At 40.9% G+C, this 18,464-nt stretch overlaps 1 protein-coding gene across 1 annotated transcript; it reads left to right on the top strand.

The window, feature by feature from the left end:
* The first annotated feature begins 11,819 nt into the window (after positions 1-11,819).
* Fabp5 (fatty acid binding protein 5) lies at positions 11,820-15,817 on the top strand. The gene is made up of 4 exons (XM_020186869.2): positions 11,820-11,978; positions 14,494-14,666; positions 14,999-15,100; positions 15,565-15,817. Exons 1-4 carry the CDS (start codon positions 11,900-11,902, stop codon positions 15,616-15,618), a joined length of 408 nt encoding a protein of 135 aa, XP_020042458.1. The 5' UTR covers positions 11,820-11,899; the 3' UTR covers positions 15,619-15,817.
* The last annotated feature ends 2,647 nt before the right edge of the window (positions 15,818-18,464 follow it).

The raw sequence follows: 18,464 nt of genomic DNA on the forward strand, positions 1-18,464 counted from the left end.
AGGGAAATTGGGTATCTACATACCCAGTGAAAATAGGTTCCAGTCTGCCACCAGTTATAGAAATAACTCAAAATTCATTAAAGACTTAAATGTAAGAATTGAAACTATGTAAAAACCATAAGAAAACACAGAGGAAATGCTTGAAGACATTGGAATGGCCAAAGATTTTTTTTTGGTCAAGATCCCAAAAGCACAGGAAACAGTAGCGAAAATAGATAAATGTAGTTACATCAAGTCAAAGCTTCTTTATAGTTAACAGAACAATAATCAGAGTGAAGAGACAAATCACAGAATGAGAAAAAATATTTGAAAACTATACATCTGACAAAGGGTTAGTATCCAGCATATATAAAGAACTCCAAAATAACCCAACTAAAAATGGATGATAGACCTAAGTAGACATTTCTCAAGGAGAGACATACAAATGGCCAATAGTTATGCGAAAAAAATGTGCAACAGCACTAATCACCAGGATTTGGATTTGGAATTTAAATTTCTAAATATTTGCATTTAGAAATGCAAATCCAAATCATGAAGAGCTGTTATTTTTTTTGAGTGACTCAAACTGGTTGTCAAGTTACATGAAGTAAGCCAGGCACAAGAAGACAAGTACCACACGATCCACTCATGTGTAATACAAAAAAGGTGATGTTAGAAGTTGAGTGTTACCAGATGCTATCCCTGTCAAAACACTAAAAATTCCTACCAGTGCAACCCCTGTTAAGAAGGGTAGGAAGGAGGCTGAGAGGGGAGAGGATGGTAATGGGCAATAAGTTACAGTTAGGTAGGAGCCAAGCATTCTGGTATACTTTTTATACTAGGGTGACTCTAGATAACAATATTGTACTGTATATTTCAAAAAGTTATAAGAAAGGAAGGCCAGGCCTGGAGGCAAACACCTGTAATCCCAGCTACTTGAGAGGGGGAGATGGGAGGATCATGGTCCTAGGCTGACCAGGGCAGAAGTGAAACCCTACCTGAAAAATAAATTGGAAAAAAAAAAGGCTGGGGGCCTGGCTCAAGTAGTAAATTGCTTGTCTAGCAAGTTCAAACCCTAGTACCACCAAAATATCCAAAAGAGATAAAAAACCAAAAATAACTATAAGGAGCTTGACAGGTTTCATCTTAAAGAAATATAAAATGTTTGAGGAGAGAGATACGTCTAATCTGATTCAAACATTCCACAACCTGTACATGTGTCAAAATTTCACATGGTACCTCAGTAGCCATAGGAAACAATATTTTAAGAACTGACATACTTAATATGCAATATAGAATAAAATCCATATTCAGTAAGGTAAATGGAGCTTTCATCACCTACATTTATTCTGAATTTTCAGTTTGATCCTCAGCCATTCCTCTCAGTATGCCCTAGCCATTTTAGACTTCTAGATCTCAGAATTTGCTAGAAGCACTTTTGCTAGTTAGCATATGTTATAAAGCCTTGGAGTGATTCCAAATACTTATGTAGGTTACTACATGACTGACATATATTTTGCTGTGATAAAAGGGGGTGTAATCCCACAGTACATAAGACTGTTACAGCACACCTTTCTAGATTCCATCTGTAAGCTACTGGCCTCAACTCCAGAATCCATATAAACCCAGATTTTGGCCAACAATCTGAGAGTGCAGGCTGTGTCCGGCCCACCTCTGGCAGCCGTTGAGGTATTCTCTGAGTCCTTGCCGGCCTACACCAGCCCCTCTCCAAGTGTTAGCGACCTTGGGTATCATTGTGGCTCTCAGCTGCCAGTCAAGCCACCTCTCCTGAGAAGCTCTCCTAGAAATGTATGCCTCAGACTTTCATTAGAGTTCACAGCCACAGAGGCCAGCTTCCATCCTGATTGAGTAGGTAGACTTTAATAACTGGACCCCAAGCCAAATTGGAACTCATTCACAATGTGATTAATATCTCATCTGTCAAGCATATTCTCTGTGACATTTCTGTTATTCAATTAAGTATTGAGAAAAACAATGTTAATATCTCCTTGTCTATCAACAAATGATGTGATCTGTGAAATCATGAAAAATAAGAATGAAAAAATCATTGTGCAAATGGAAAACAACACATTTAGATTTTTATATTAACAAATGGTGATTTAAAAACATTTATCTTGCAAGTAAAATAGTGTGGAGAAAAAGATAAAATAAATTATGAGAAACCTGAAGGCTCCTGTTTTTTTGATATTTTCAAAGACCTTTAATACTTGGGAATTTCCATAATGTGATAAACTAAAAGAGGATCAATTTTTAATAAGTGTTGGTTAAATGAAAAAATGCAGTCCTTTAGCTAGTACAGCCTTGGTTACCACGATTCTTGAGGGCAAGGACCAGGTCTTATTTCATGTAATTACTAGGCAGACTAAAAATGCAGGCTGACATAGATCAAAGGGATATGTTGCGTGCAGACAGCTCTTCATGCACTGCATCTGTGAGTAAGCAGAGTACTCTGCATGTGACATGTCTGTATAAAGCCATGTGAGCAGGGAAAAAGTGAACATGACCCAAAGCATTTCTTCTCTCCTGTAACACAACATTTGCAAACTTTATTTGATGATACCGGAGTGCCATGGTAATACCTTATTTGAAATTTAGGCTTTAGAGCTGCCAGTTAAGTAAGAGTTAATTGAATAACTCTTCATGCAATATCATTTCTGTTGAGGTACATGGAGTAAAAATGGGCACTGTTCATGATTCACCAGGGCAACAGCCATCACCCAGTCAAACCAGAATATGGTCACCATATCTTGCACGATGCAAAAAAATAGTGTGCTGGATTCTGGTCACCCATTTTGTCCCAAAGGACAAAAGGCCTTTGGGAACCTAAGTTTTGCTCTGAGGGTGAGTTTAGATTTAGTATTATTATTATAACGTGCTATCTGATGTGCTGGACAAGGGACAAGAGTTGAGGATGAGGACACATGAGAATTTTTGTGTTACTCAGGATTTGACTATCAACCTGGGTTTTGCCTTTCTGTCTTCTGAAGGCTAGACCCTGCCTGCCATTCTCTTGCTTGGGTTGGCCTCTAAATCAGAAGAACCAATTAGAATCATGATACCACTTTCCCTTTGAAGTAAAGCCTGACCTCCAAGCCTCCAGCTGCTTGTTCTGCCCCTTGGTTCTTTTTGTCCTTAGGTCTTTGTACATGTAAGACCAAATGCCCGTGAATTATGAGATGGGGTAAGTGCTATGAAAATGAATCAGATTTATTCCTCTATCAAAATGGTAAATCTGTAAAGCAGTAGGCGTACGGAAGGAGGGGAACAGAAGGAAAGTAAAAGATGATTTCAGTTTTTGAAGTCCATTTTACTGATTTTTGACAGAATCAATACAGCAGTGAAGTCGAATTGAAAGAGATCCAAATGAAAATATCCATTTCAGGAAAAAAGAAGTTTGTAGCTCAGTCAAGCTTTAAGCTGCAATCTGAAATATTTAGGATCCTGAGGCCATAATAGTTTTGAGACCCCCCTCTATTTAGTACTGGGTATTGACAAAGGAAGCCCCACCCAATACTTAATATTTGGTAATTCAATAGGAAGTTTAGACTCTGTAGGGATAAACTATGTATTTTGAGGCTGCAAAGTAAGGGACAAGAGGTGAGATTTATAGCACAAATATTTTTTATCGCACCTGAAAAAGACTCAAACTGAGATCATGTTGCTTTCCTCAATGGTAACAAAAACTGTCTATAGGTTTTTGCATGGAGTTAGTGTTTGGCTAACTTACAAAACAGAATATGGTTCATTGGAAACTCAATCTTGAGATTAACAGTAGGTCACTTAGATGAGAAACCATTGCTGGACTGAAAAAAAGAATTCAGGAGTACAGAGCGAGATGGCCTTACACCTCTTCCTACATGCTGTTGCATTTGTGTAAATTTAAAAGCGAACAGGGAAACAAAAAGTATCCAAGGTGTCTATGAATAGGTGAACAAAAGGTGTCTACCCTGCTTCCTGACTCTTCCAGAGGAGTACACAGAATCATTTCCAAGTTTTTGCAGCTCTGTGTATGCCTTGAGGGCTTATGGAATAGATCTTCCCATGGCCAAAGTAAAAGGACCAGAGGTAGGATTGAGAAGTTGTCTTCTGTAAGACTCAGGTAAATTAGTAAAACTCATGACTCTTTTCAAAAGCTAATCCAGGCAAAAAGAAGCAATGGGCCTGATCTACTGGGAAAAACAGCTCAGAAGCAAGCAACCCCATGATTGAGTAGCTTTGATTTGGAAAACCATAAATTTTTGTAGATAAATGTCAAAAAAGAGAAGTGGGAATCTGGTGGCAATAAGCAATTCATAGAATGCCACATGGGAAGTGAGACTGGAAATAGGAAAGGGTAATCTGTAAGAAAAGAATTTATACTTTTCCAATATAAAAATATTATTTGGGGACTTTTTTGTCTTTGCAATTTTTGAAATTCCCTTTGAATGTGTCTGTGTGGTTGGGCTGGGCCAGCCCCAGGCCTTGTATATAAGGAGGTTTAGGATTGGCAATATGGTTGGAGGTGAGATTGAGAAGGTTGGGGCTCTAGGGATTGGTTGTGAAATTATGTTGCCTGGTAAGAACAATGGTCCAACAAAGATTTTGTGTTTATTGGGTTGACTTTCTAGCACCATCTTATTACATTTAAAGCTGCCTCTTTTAGGGGTTATGTTTTTAAACCTTTGAATACCACCCATGTGAGGCATGAAAGTGTTAGTCCAAAATACATGTTTGCAATGTTGGCATGAATTGATGACAACTGTAACGTCCCATAATGCATATGTTGGGTAGTAGGAACCCATATGTAAAAAGAAATGCTGTAATCATATCATTACAGTTTTTGCTATAAAGGAGCATTATATCCTCTTATATTATTGTTACTGTTGCAACACCTGTTTTCTTCTGCTTATCCTCTAGTCCAGTTAATTTAGCAGCTGCATCTTTATAATGGATTCTTTAAGTAACTGTGGAAAATTTTAATGTTTAGCCATGGTAGTCACATTGTGCAAGAATAAGACTGCTTTAAGCAAAAGGACAAAGTTCATAAAATAAGCGCACCTTTATAAGTGCCTTAAATAGAAACAATTTTATGAAAATAAAAACAAAACAACCTCTATTGATGGATAGTAGCCATTCACAATTCCTTGGACAGCATGCATAGAAGAATTTAAGACTTAACATTCGGGTGTGCCTTAGGTTGTATGGCTCCCTAACCTTATTCTCATCTGGGGATTTTTGCTACTAAAGATACCTGACAAGGTACAGATCCATAATCTACCTACTTCTTATGCTTTCCTCTTGGAACTAATTCTCAATGGGAATTTCTTAGGGAATATCTGGCTAGAAGGTAGGTATACAAAGTTCGTACACACCAAAACAAGTCAGAAAAAGTGAGGGGCAAAAATCTTGTTATAAAATTTATGGGAGACATTAATTTTAAATAAACATACACTCCAACCTTCTCACCCCCATGTAGCATTTGAAGCCACTTATCATGCTTCCTGGCAAGCAGTCAGGCTAATTAAGAAAAGTCCAAAGGTTGGGTAAGATAATATTTGGAGTGAGTTTGTTCAATTTCCTGTTTGTTGCTTGGCATCCCCAGGGGGTTAGTTTCTGGATCACTGTGGATAGTAAAATCAGCACATGCTCAGTTTCCATATATAACATAACTTGTAAGTTATATTTAAAGTTATAATATGTATAATAACTTATAATACTTAATGTATTATAAGTTAAGAGTTGTTATACCATATTGTTCAGAAAATGTCGTTACGAGTTAGGTATAGACTTATTTTTTTCAAATATTTTTTTATCTACAATTAGTAGAATCAGTATGTGTAGAATGTATGGAAGGAAAGTGCCGATTGTATTTATTTTTGTGCAAGGACATAATCAGAAAGTATTCCTCAGGGATATAATGGAAAATACATATGCACTGAAGTGAAAGTTACCCTGTGTGGCAAGGTCACATGTGGATTCTTGGATATTTTACAACCTTGTTACTCAAAGCACAGGCCCAGACCAGTAGCACTGACCTTACCTTTCAGTTTGTTAGAAATGCATGATCTCATGCCCTACTCTGGACCTACTGAATCCAAATATGCATTTTGACAAGATCCATGGGTAACCTGTTTGCAGCATAGCTTTTTATAGTGTAGAAGTACCTCTGTATGGCGATTCCTGTGCCTCTTCCCTTCCCCCATGTTAATTAACCTGGCCAGATACTTAGAGAAGACTTAATTGTCTGAGTGTGAATTCTGTCAGGTATTCTCTGCAATAATATATCTAACATGGTGTTTTTCTCAGTTTGTCTACCAGCTGCACACTCGTAGGCCACCAACACTTGCTGTTATTAGGAATGACTAAAACTATAGTCAGCTTTGTGGGAGGCATGTCTGCCTACATAAACTGTAACTGAGAGGTTGCCTCTAAATAAAATTACACACTATGCTCCAAAGCTATGTGTGTGATTCTGGAATGCAAAGCTGAACAGTAATTAACATTTACCAAAAAGTCTAAGAAAAGTGTTCATTTTCACCACTAGGTGGAAATAGAGCAATTCTGAGTATTTATTTTCAGGGCTATGCTGAGAGGGATCTAAGAAATCATTTAGTCTGATTCTCACCAGCACAAAAATTTCACAGATGTTAAAACTGAGGTAAAATTGCATCTGTTCTACAAAAGATAGTTTGTATCTTCCAGAAGAAAAGGTTGCTAGTGATTTTTGATCCTCTACTCATTTTCATCCATAAGAATAGTATGTTATCTTCCAGTGTGCAGAAAGGCATCATGGGATACATCTTACCTATGCACCCTTATTAAAAAAAAAAAAATGACCAGTAGACTTACTAACATTAGTAAGAATAAGCTCAAATGCTCTTTGTTTCCTGTAATCAATCAAGATGAAGTGATGATTTTCCTTTATTTTTCCATGAACAGGTACTCAACAATCCCCATAAAGTCATATGGACACTAGATTTATTTTCACAACATTTTTGGTTTCTACACCTCATTTGGGGTTCAAGTTAAATAGTCTAAAACAAGGTTTTGTTAGCAGGTTAAGGAAGTATCAAATGTTTTTTCAGAACTTGAATGGAGAAGGTTACTTCTAATATCCCCTCAAGCTCTAATATTTAGTTTCTCTTCCTTTAAAACACATACACAAAAACAAACAGAAAAAAGAGTGATGGAGCACAGACATTCTGTCTCTGCTTCCTGGTCACCATGATGCAGGCTGCTCCTCTGCCATGCCCTCTCCACCAAGATTGACCGAAACCTCTGGAATTGTATTCACTTGGCTATTGTGCAGGAGGTAGACAATGAGGGAAGGGAGATCCATTTCATGAACTGTCAACTTAGAAGATGTGATTGAAGATACTATCAAATCTGAAATCTTAGCTGAAAGAGATTTATATGCCAGTAATAGAATGAAAAAGAAAGTAGCCACCATTAAAGAAAGCTAGGTTTTTCTGTCTTTAAAAGTTAAAATATCACCACAGCTTTTCTTGTCCATGCCCCATTTCCTAGCAACCGTTTTGGGCAACAGTATTAACTTGAGCCCTCAAAGACACTTACCAGGGTGAACCAGTAATTTAAAATTGGTCTGAAAGGTAAGGATGAATGTGTGTGTCACACTGAGGGTGCATTGTACATCATCTAAGTCCATGGGACAACCAGCTGGCCAAGAAGGCTGACAGTGAAAACTGGATTTCAGTTAATTTGATAGGACCACTGGGTAATTCTCTCTTCAGTTTCCTTTGGAAGAACAGCTGGACATCAGTGGTAAATCAGGTGCTATGATTTGCAAAGAAGAAAGATAGATTTTGAGAAATAAATATTGATCTTTTATGGGTTTGATAGAATGAGGGATTCTAAAGACTTTGACATGGATTTCTTGGTGGTTTCTTCAAATCCGATTGTTAACTTCGGTCCATTCCAAACAAAAGGCAAGGGTTTGCATTATTTAAGCCACCAATCCAGCCAGCACTGACTGCTCCCAAAGGTCAAGGATGAATGGATTTAAGAGACTGACTAATCCACAGGATATCCAAATGACTCTGTAGGTTAAGGGTGAGTTCTGTTGGCAAGGGAAAGTGTGAGAACATCCACAAGTATGCAGAGACTTGTAGAATCCTCTAGAAACATCTGTTCCCAGAATAGGAAATTAGTACCTTTCAATTGCACATACTAAATTTGCTATACTTTGATAAAGAAGGGCAACAGCCTAGCCACATGATAAGGTATTGCCTATGCTTCTAGATTGTGTTTTCAGAGACGTGGAAATGCTTATAATTAATATTTATGACATGGGAAAGTATCCTCCATGATTTAATGTAAAGTGGGAAAACCCAGGACATAAAAGTATGTGTGTGTTAAGATTGTGGTTGTGGCCTTGTGTGTACATGCAGACGCAGAGGCACACAGGCACACATTCACAATCACAAACATTTAGGCAAAGCACTGGAAAGAAACATTCACCAAGTTGCTCTGAATGATTTATCAAGCAGTTGGCCTTTCCTTTTTCTGTTTTTTCCTAAATTTCCTGCAATGTACTATCTTATTATGAGTCATAGAAGTGAATACAGAATTTATAGCTTTCATATATAGCATCTAATTTAAAAATAAAAATAAATCATAAAAAATAAAAATCAGTTATAAAAAGAATAATGGTAAAGGATATATATAGAGAAACATAAATGTGTGTGTGTGTGTCTCAGATGAGAAGACAAGGCATCTGAGAATGAAGAATTAAATATGTTGTCCTGATGGCAGCGCAATCAACATGCCCTTCTTTGTTCCATGGGAGACACTAACAGGTATTTTAGCCTCCTACGTTTCTAAGCTATATTTAACCGCTAAAAATACATCATAATAAACTCAATGATAGAGCTTGCTTTGAAGTAGGTTAGGGTGTTTCCCAGCATAGAATCAAGCCCGTTTTAACAATGACGGCACCACCAAGAAAAGAAACACAAAAAGAATATTTCCACTTGCCACAGCAAAGGTTGTGTTTTAAGCTTTAGGGACTGCCTCAGGGTTAAAAGCCACTCCTTCAGTTCTTAGGGATCTAGCACTGTCCTTTCTATATTTCTGAAACATGGTTGATTATGACAATCTAAAAGTTAGAGCTCTAGCACTGATCCTGGATATTATTACCCTGCTGTACACAAAACTGGAGGAACCAGGCCAACATGGCACATGTCTCCCTGGGAGCTGCCCTGGGTCTGGAAGTCCCGCTAGTCACTGAGCCAATGTTACACTCAGCTTCCTTCAGAACATGGATGTTTTCTGAGCAGTAGCGTCTTGGGCGTGGGGCAGGCAGGCCCTTACTGGGAGAACAGCATGGCCTGAGTCACTCTGTATGTAAATGGTACCATAAGGGAAGACTGGGGTGACCCTAAAATTAGGGAAGGCACTTGTAATAAAGGGATGCAGTGCTGGGAAGGAGACATCCCTTGGCATGCTAACCAACCTCAGATTGTAATCGTGTTGGGGAAGATTTAGGAACTAGTGACGTGGCATGGTGACTGTGGTCTCTTCTCAGAAGGCAGTCAGTCAGGTGTGGTCCGTTTCGCAAGTCTTGAGTGAGAAGGACCTGGATAGAGCTTCTGGTTCCTGAGCTAAGCAAACTTTCCTTGCTCATTTCCTCTTCTTGAAAATCTGCAGAGCATTCCTTAGCAAAAATTTAGTGGACATTAATGGATATAAATGCCAGGAAGCACAGCACCTAGGTCTTCAATTAATTGACATCTATATGAAAACAGCCAGCCTGTGTGGGCATGGCAGTTCTTCACCTCTCCCCATCTCACCCCCAACAGGGATGTGGGAACACAGAGTAAGACACTGTGAAAAATACACTTTGAAAAGTATAATGTTCTAGAGAGTATAACTCTCTGGGTAAAAAATTAATAGAAGCTGGGTGTGGTGGTACACAGCTGTAATCCCAGCTACTCAGGCAAAAAGTTCACAAGACCTCAGCTCAGCCAATAAAAAGCTGGTGTGGTGGGGCATACCTGTTATCCTAGCCATGCAGGAAGCGTGACTAGGGGACTCACTAAATGGGAGACTGTATTAAAAAAAATACCTAAACCAAAAAGGGCTAGGAACATGGCTCAAGTAGTAGAGCAAGCACAAAGCCCTGGGTTCAAACTCTAGTACTACCAAAAAAAAAAAAAAAAAAAAACCAGAAAGAAAAAGAAGAGGAGACTTGGAAACTCCCTGGAGTCTGAATATTCAGGAGCCTGTGAAGAAACTGAAGAGCCCAATCAGTGGGGTCTTGGGAGCTCAGGACTCACCACCCCACAGAGAGCTGTAGAAGACCAAATAGTGCCCCCAAAATACACTTTGATATAGTTGAGCTGGTTGTCTTTCGAAAAGGCAGATACAGAAGTCGTTTTGAAAAGGTGTTCTTTTGCAAGGGGGTGAATTTGATCAAAGTACATTACATGCATGAATGGAAATGTCACAATGAAACCCCTTTGCACACTTACAGACATTAATAAAAAAGAGAGAAAAAGCTGTTCTTTTGCAAAAGAAATTTCAATCTATGAAGGAAATCTACATTACTAAAGTATAGATGCTCCTAGACTTAGAAAGGGGTTACCTCTGGATAAATTAATCATAAATTGAAAAATACAGTATGCCCCTAACCTAGCAAGCTTCACAATTTAGCCTCCCTTGAAGTGCTCAGAACACTTACTTTAGCTACAGTTGGGCAAAATCATCTAACACAAAGCCGAATTCATAACAAATTATGGGATCTCTCATGTGATTCATTAAAAACTGTACCAAAAACGAAAAACAATGTTGTTACGGTATGCTATCACTAACAACTTTTATTCCAAGAGACTCTCTCTGTGTGTTAAAACAACTTTTATTCACCATGCCATTCCTCCTCTCACCCACCCGTAACTTGTATCCCCCCTGCCCCCAAGAAGCCCTAAACTATTTTCTGTAACTCGGGATGCTATCTAAACTTCAGTCGTTTGGCCCTTGGATCCTCATATTTTGCGGGACTCCTGTGTTTATGAACGTAATTAAATATGGGGTTTCACCTATTAATGTGTTTTATGTTAATGTAATTCACTGCCCGGCCGAACAACCTAGGAGGCTGGAGGAAAGCAACTTTCTTTTGCTCCGCAGTAGAGGAATATAAGCTAATAAAACGTTCTTGAATAGCAACGGTAGTGCTATTCGGCTTAAGCTGAAACTTCCTATAGTTTTAAGTTGAGAAACCAAACTTCCGGAGACATATCCCCTATGCCACCAGCAGCTTCTGTTAAAACTGGGTAGCTGGAGACCCTAATGGGGCCAGGAGTGGCCTGAGCAGAGGGACTGCACACTCAGGAGGGCGCGGGAGAGAGGTCCCTCTGCTGACAAAGGGCACAATGTTAAGGAGGCGGAGCAGTTTATTTCTTAATCAATCAACCAACCCATCAAACAGTCGATCAATCAGATGCTGCCCACCGCGCCAGGCTAGGGCTAATCTATTCCTCCGGATATTTAGCAAGAGGAAACGGCGGCGGCTAGGCGACCCAACCGCCGGGCTGGGGATCCGCAGGCTCGGGTCTCGCCTGGGGGCTGTCCCCTCCGCTTGCTGGCGTCGCCGGATCCTGCAGGGGCTGGCGCCCGGGAAGGCGTGGTGCGCACGGGGCGAGTCCCAGCTCGCAGGAGCGCTGGAGGAGCCCTACCGTCACGGGCAGGTGGAGCCGGTTCGCATCTGCCGACCCGGTGAGCGAAGCCAGAGGGGCGCGAAGGGGCGTGGCTTGGCGGGGCGGGGCGTGGCAAAGGGCGTGCCTCCCATTGGCTGCTAGGTGCCGCCCTTCCCGGCGGCTTTATAAACCCGCGGCTGCGCCGGGAGCCGTACAGCACGCTGCTCGCGTCGGACCTGCTGTGTCTCTTGTCCTCGCCCGCGCCCACCATGGCCACGCTGAAGCAGATGGAAGGAAGATGGCGCCTGGTGGACAGCCAAGGCTTTGACGAGTACATGAAGGAACTAGGTGAGGCACGAGGCCCGGAGCGCCCACAACGTGGCATGTGTGTGGCCGTTTCGTCCTTAGGTCCCCATCACTGTGTGGGGCGGGGGGGGTAGATGCTCTGCTCCAGACTCCGTAATCCCTGCCATCGCCTCACCCAGGTGCTGTCCCTGGCGCAGCCCCGCGCGGGCACCCGGGTGGAAGAGCCAAGCGTGCGCGCCTCCGGGCGCGAGATCCCGTAAATGTTCCCCCTCGTGCTCCGCCCAACTCGCTTATGCTTCGTGTCCTGGCCGCAGCCTCCCTGCCTTGCTTCCGGTCCTTTAGCGTGCGCCCCATCCCCAAGCAGCACTTCATCAAATCTCCCTCCCCTTTGCCCTTTTTCTTCTCCCACCTTCTCCCACTCATCCTCCCCTTCTCTCCTCCCGTACCCATCCTGCCCTCCACGCATCCCATCATGGCAGCACCCCTCCTCTTTTCCCACCTTGCCCCATCTTTTGTTCCTTGTGGCGCGCGAGGCCCCCTCCCTCTTCTCCTTGGGGACACCGTGTGGCTGGGCGCGGTTTCCAGCAGGCCCCCTATAGAGAGGCGCTGAGCGGGACACAGCTCAGCTTCCGTTCTGCCCTTGGTTTCATCTCCCCTGGCAACATCTCTTCCCAGGTCCTCTGCCTGTCCTCCCTGGGTAAGCCAGACCCTTAGGGCTGGCTCAGCATCCTGTGGAGGACAAGGACTTACTTGCCTCTTGGCTGGGCATGGCGCTGATAGCCCTGGCCAGCTGCTGGGACTGCCCAGCTGAGGCGCCTTAGTGGAAGGGGGGTCCTGCTGCTCTTCTGCCCTCTTGAGTCTGGAGGGCAGTGGGTTTGCTGGGAAAAACGATAATCAGAAACTGGCTGGTGGCTGGTAACTGCTGCAAGATGGGTGTGGCCTTCTGGAAGGCACTTGACTTCTTAAACCCTTCCAAGAGAGAATGCATCTCTGAGGAAGATTCAACTTCTCTCTTAAATTGGATAGTGCTTCATTTTCTGTTGCCCCCTTTCCTAATTTAGTGACATTGATTGCATGTCAGTTGAAACATTAGGCAGATGGCAAACAAAAGTGAACCTTTGTCACAGGCCACTAGGAAGTGGGTTGTAGTTAGCACAACATGGGTCCTCTCTGGAACAGAATTCCCAGCCCCAGAGGACTTCAGCTGCTTCTGAAGCTGGTATCCACAGACTGATAACCTGACTGCTCCCTGGTGGGGTGACTGCTCCCTGGTGGAGTCATCACAGTGACCCTCTTGACAGCACCTCCTGGGCACTTCATAATCACTCCTTCACTATCCTTTATCCAAGACAGTGTGGGGTTAAGCTGGTTTGTGGGGAATCTGTCAGAAAAGCAAGAACACATTTTTTTTTTCCCCTTCTAAGCCTAAATCAAGATGACTCTGGAAAGGCCGTTCACTGCACACACCCAAGACATACAGGGTGTGTAAATGTGCGCAGATGTGTTTCTCTGCCCGTAGGAAGCAAATGTGTGCTTGGGGCAGTGTGGCTGATTTGCAGGATTCCAGACTCATGAAGGCTGTCTAGGCCCACCACTAGGGATCAGTCCAGGTGTGTGAAGAACAAGTCCATTTATTTGTCCAGAGTGAGAATAATGACTGGAGTCAAAACAACAGGCCAGCGCTGAGCAGCTGGCAAGAGGGAAGGCTCCAAGGGGACACAAAGCATGGCTGAGTGCTCCTGACTATGAGTCATGCTGCTTAAGCTGTCCCCTCCTCACTTACCCTGGCTCCAAGGTTCCTTGTGAATGTTAACATCAAAGGGAAATACACTGACTATAAATTATAAATTCAATCATACAGAATTTCATAGCTGGACTACCATAAAAATTAACAGGCTGCACAAAATAAAAATGAATCCTGAGACACTCAAATAGCACAGCTGTTTAAGTTAGCAGCACCATCATGCTAATAAATGGAAAATAGTATAGTGAGTTATGCAGCTTACAGATGTTTTCTATTTTGCAAGCTAAGATATTTTTCATTTATTAGCATCATGGTTGCACTATTAACCTCAGTAATTATGCTATTTGAATATCTCAAAATTGATTTATTTTGTATAGCCTATTAATAAGTCACCAGGGCCCTTTTATGTGCCAGACTCTGCTCAAGTCAGATTATGTGGTTGGCAGAATCCAGTTTGTAGACAAAGACAGCTAGATCCTGAGTTTGCAGTTTTCAGTTCTTCATATCTTCACCTTCTACCAATTGCTTTTTTAAATAAAAAAAAATTTTATCTTTATTTATTTACTTTTGGTTTTTCTTTGAGGCAAGGTCTTTATGCAGCCCAACTCTTGATCCTCTTGCCTCTAGCTCCTGAGGACTGGGATTATAGGTGTGTGCACCACCAGGCCCTGGCCTCTATGAACTTCTTTGAGTAAGTAAGGTTAGGGAGTAAGAAAATATGCCAGGCATCACAATTACAATTGAAGTCTTGCTTTTCTCATGTAAGTTATAACTGGTCTTGCTGCTACTTAACCTGTTAACAACATTCTACAGGAGTGGGACTAGCTCTGCGAAAGATGGGAGCAATGGCCAAACCAGATTGTGTCATCTCTTGTGATGGCAATAAGATCGACATAAAAACCGAGAGCACTCTGAAAACAACACAGTTTTCTTGCACCCTGGGAGAGAAATTTGAAGAAACTACAGCTGATGGCAGAAAAACTCAGGTTAGCCATAATGTGTGAAATGACAGAGCTTCTGAAATGATAGGTTGTATCAATAGCATTTTTCCTGTGTATAGTCAAGAACTTACTGCAAAAGTTATTTTATTAATTGAGTTTCAATAAATTAGTAAAAGTACCAGCTTCATACAATGAATATCTTTTATGAGCTCTTAGATTGAAAAGGTCAAACTCTGTTGTGAGTAAAATCAGTATGGTTGATGAAGTACACCCAAAAAGGAGAAGATGAAAGGTCATGCTGGTTAAGTAGGTTATGAGTCACGGGTACTCTTGTGATGTACTTTGGAAAATTAAAAAGTGTGCTTTATTTTTTGCAGACGGTCTGCAACTTCACAGATGGTGCGTTGGTGCAGCATCAGGAGTGGGATGGAAAAGAAAGCACAATAACGAGAAAATTGAAAGATGGGAAATTAGTGGTGGTAAGTGTCAAAGTGCTTATGTCTTATGGGGCTTCTTGCACTCATAGTTCCCACAAGTGCTCCATTCGGGAAATAAGTTAAATATGAAATACTCGTTATTAAGACAGCTCTTGGTGGGAAGAAAGAAGTGACACGATGGCACTGAGGTAGGGTTTCATCCTTGCTGTATCGCAGTAGTGCTTCACCAGACTGCTGTCTGGGGCATTTCTTTAAAATTTGCCAAGACCAAATGAATAATTTGCATATTAGACTCAACACTTTAGTTTTCAGTAAAAACATTTGTATATTATAAACAAAACAATAGGTTCTAGCTAGAAATAGGTTCAAAGCCAGGAATCCTAAAACATCTTCCGTCTGTGAAGTAGATTAGAAGATTTTTGTATGATTCTGATCCTAACCTTTTATTGCCAGTAGAGCTCTGGAACGTAAGACTAGCCTAACTCTCTTATTTTTCTTTCTCCTAGGAGTGTGTCATGAACAATGTCACCTGTACTCGGGTTTATGAAAAAGTAGAATAAAAATTCCATCATCACTTTGGACAGGAATTAGCTGCAAGAATGAAAAAGCTCAGTTCAATGAGCAAATCTCCATACTTTTTTTTTTTCACTACTGTGTTCAATAATCTTTATCACAAACATTTTACATGCATCTATTTCAAAGTGATGGTTTAGCTAGCTTCATCCCTTTGGTTAGCAAATAAATGTGTTTGTGCTAATACATGTTGTTCACATTCTTTAACTTTACTGAAAATTAGTGACACATTTTATTTTTTGCGGTGCTGGAGTTTGAACTCAGGGCCTACACCTTGAGCTTCTCCACCAGCGCTCTTTTGTGATGGATTTTTTGAGATGGGTCTCTTGAACTGTTTGCCCGGGCTTGCTTTGAAGTGTGATCTTCCTGATCTTTGTCTCCTGAGAAGCTAGGATTACAGGTGTGAGCCACCAGTTACCTGGCAGTGATACATTTTAATAAATAGGCATCGAATACATTCTGGAGTAGATTTGAATGCTATTATTGAGATTATATTCTAGTGTTTCATACGTGGAGCTACTTTTGTGGCAAATATGGTATCAGTCATTTAACCTTATATTTGGGACAACTCAAGAATTTTGAATTTCTGGTTCAGACTGTTCTCATTATAATGTAGCTACATACGCTTTATAATTTAAATATTAGACCCAAGGTCAAATTTTATTGACTATCTACTTTTAGTTGGTTTGTTTATAACTATCATTCAGGAATTCTGTGATTAAAAATTCATTTACTAAACATTGGGTCTACCATGTGCCGGGAATAGTGCTAGAGGTTGAGGTGTATCCAAACCCAGTGGACAAGTTGTTGCCCTCTGTATAAGGAGACACTCCCAGCTTTGAAAGAACACAATGTGCTCATTATCAAAAGTTGTAAAAGTAATATAGCTCTAACATCCCTCTTATGTGATTTATATACAAATATACATAATATGCTATATAAAGAGTAACTGAAATCCTAGTGAATCTATTCCACTTCTCAGGGCCCAGTAAAATGTCTACAGTTCCCATTTAAGAACTTGGTTGTAGGTTGGGTGTGTACGTGATCTCTAGAATAACATTAGCGGGACGGCACTGTTAGCTCATTCTGCAAATAGGAGAAGAGGTATTTGACTAACTCATTCAAAGACACAGGAAGTAGAACTGTATTGTGAAACTTATCTTTTCACACCCATTCAGTGTATTTAATCATCTACAACATTGCCTCTTACCAGTTTGTACAGAGACCCTGAGTCTAAAGTCCCGAAATGTACTAATTGAGGCGTTTCTAAAAACACCCTCCATAGGCTAGCATGTTACCTGGCTAGCAATGTTACCTGTTAAGAATTATCCAGAGCTAGCATGGTGTGATAGTGTGTGCCTACAACCCCAGCACTTGGGAGGCTGAGGCAGGAGGCTACCAAAACAACAAAAACCAGCAAAAATTACCCAAAGCTAGCAGGCAGTGAGGATCTAAGCTCTCAGGATACCTAAGCCCTGTGCTGTCAAGTATATAACCATAACAAAGGATGTTTTGAGCTCTTCAAATGTGCTAAATGGAGAAGTACATTTATGGGATTTTAAAGACTTGGTATGAAAACAAAATACCTCATTAATGACCTTAATACTGATTTAGTGCTAAAGTAACACTTTTTAATGGTGGTTATGTAAATTGTATAAATAAAAGTACTTATGCTTACCTTTTGAAATGTAGTCAGGGAAAATTTAAAAAATACATGCACTTGCATTTTTGTATGAATTACCATCTTTGTTTTTCAAAAACTACTCCATGCTAAGGTTCCTCTTTAATCCCCCTTTTCTGCTTCTGAATACTGCATTTATTTGGCATTCCCAAACCAAACGCTGGGCCAACTACTTAAAGTGCTTTGTAACTCTCAGAACCACTGTAGACGATGTGAATTATCGATGGCTTTCCCCTTTATATAGGTGAGAAGACTAAGGCTCAGAACCTAGGTAATGTTCCCAAGCTGGGCAGCAAGTGTAAGTCTGAACAGGTAGCAGAACTTCATCTCACTACACAGCCTGTGCTGCCAGCCACCATGTTCAGATACCCTTTAAGGGTACCATGTATCAGGTACGCAGAGTGCAGCAAGCATATCCCCACTTCATGCTACCTGCTCCCATTCTTGTTCTGCCTAGCAGTCCCTTCCTGATTGATCTCTTACAGGAAACCTAAAATCAGAACTTTCATTATTTTTATTTCCTCATCTGATAGTATGCTAGAATGTATTACGTCTAGTTCTGCTGCACACAGGATCTTCTGGGAGATAACACTTTTACTCCAGATCCATCACATCTGATTTCTCTCCTATGCCTCCATGCTTTGTTGGATGAGTTTCTGTGTTCACGTCTCATTTCAAAATAGTTACATTTTTTTTTCTAAAATACAGTGTGCTGATGTAAGTACTTGGGCTTTGGAGGTAGATAATCCTGGAATCCAACTTCTGTTCTCTAGATGGTGATGGTAGAAATGCTCTATGATGTCTGTACTGTCTGCTACGGTAGCCAGTAGCCTCATAGGGGCTGGGTCGTGAGCACTTGAAATATGGTGTGTTCAATTGAGGAATTTTTAATTTAATTTTAATAACATGTAAATTGAAACACCCACATGTAGTTAGTGACTCCTGATTTGGACAAGTACAGAATGCTAATCTAATGTTTTCCAATTATTTTATTCCAAACCTACTTCTTATAATATTCTCCATCTTAGTCCATGGGAATGTCACTTTTCCAACTCTCAGGCTAAATGCCTTGGAGTTGGGTTTGCTTTTTATCCTTCTTTCCAATCTAGTATCTAATCCTTTAGCAAATTATTTCAGTTTTGTCTTCAGGTT

This window comes from Castor canadensis, chromosome 3 (genome assembly GCF_047511655.1).
Source record: "Castor canadensis chromosome 3, mCasCan1.hap1v2, whole genome shotgun sequence".
Taxonomy (NCBI): domain Eukaryota; kingdom Metazoa; phylum Chordata; class Mammalia; order Rodentia; family Castoridae; genus Castor; species Castor canadensis.

Excerpts from the sequence above, each read along its gene's own strand:
- Fabp5 (XM_020186869.2), top strand. The coding sequence starts at position 11,900 with ATGGCCACGCTGAAGCAGATGGAAGGAAGATGGCGCCTGGTGGACAGC. Across the intron at positions 14,667-14,998 it reads CTGATGGCAGAAAAACTCAG|ACGGTCTGCAACTTCACAGA; the intron begins GTTAGCCATAAT and ends TATTTTTTGCAG. Across the intron at positions 15,101-15,564 it reads AAGATGGGAAATTAGTGGTG|GAGTGTGTCATGAACAATGT; the intron begins GTAAGTGTCAAA and ends TCTTTCTCCTAG.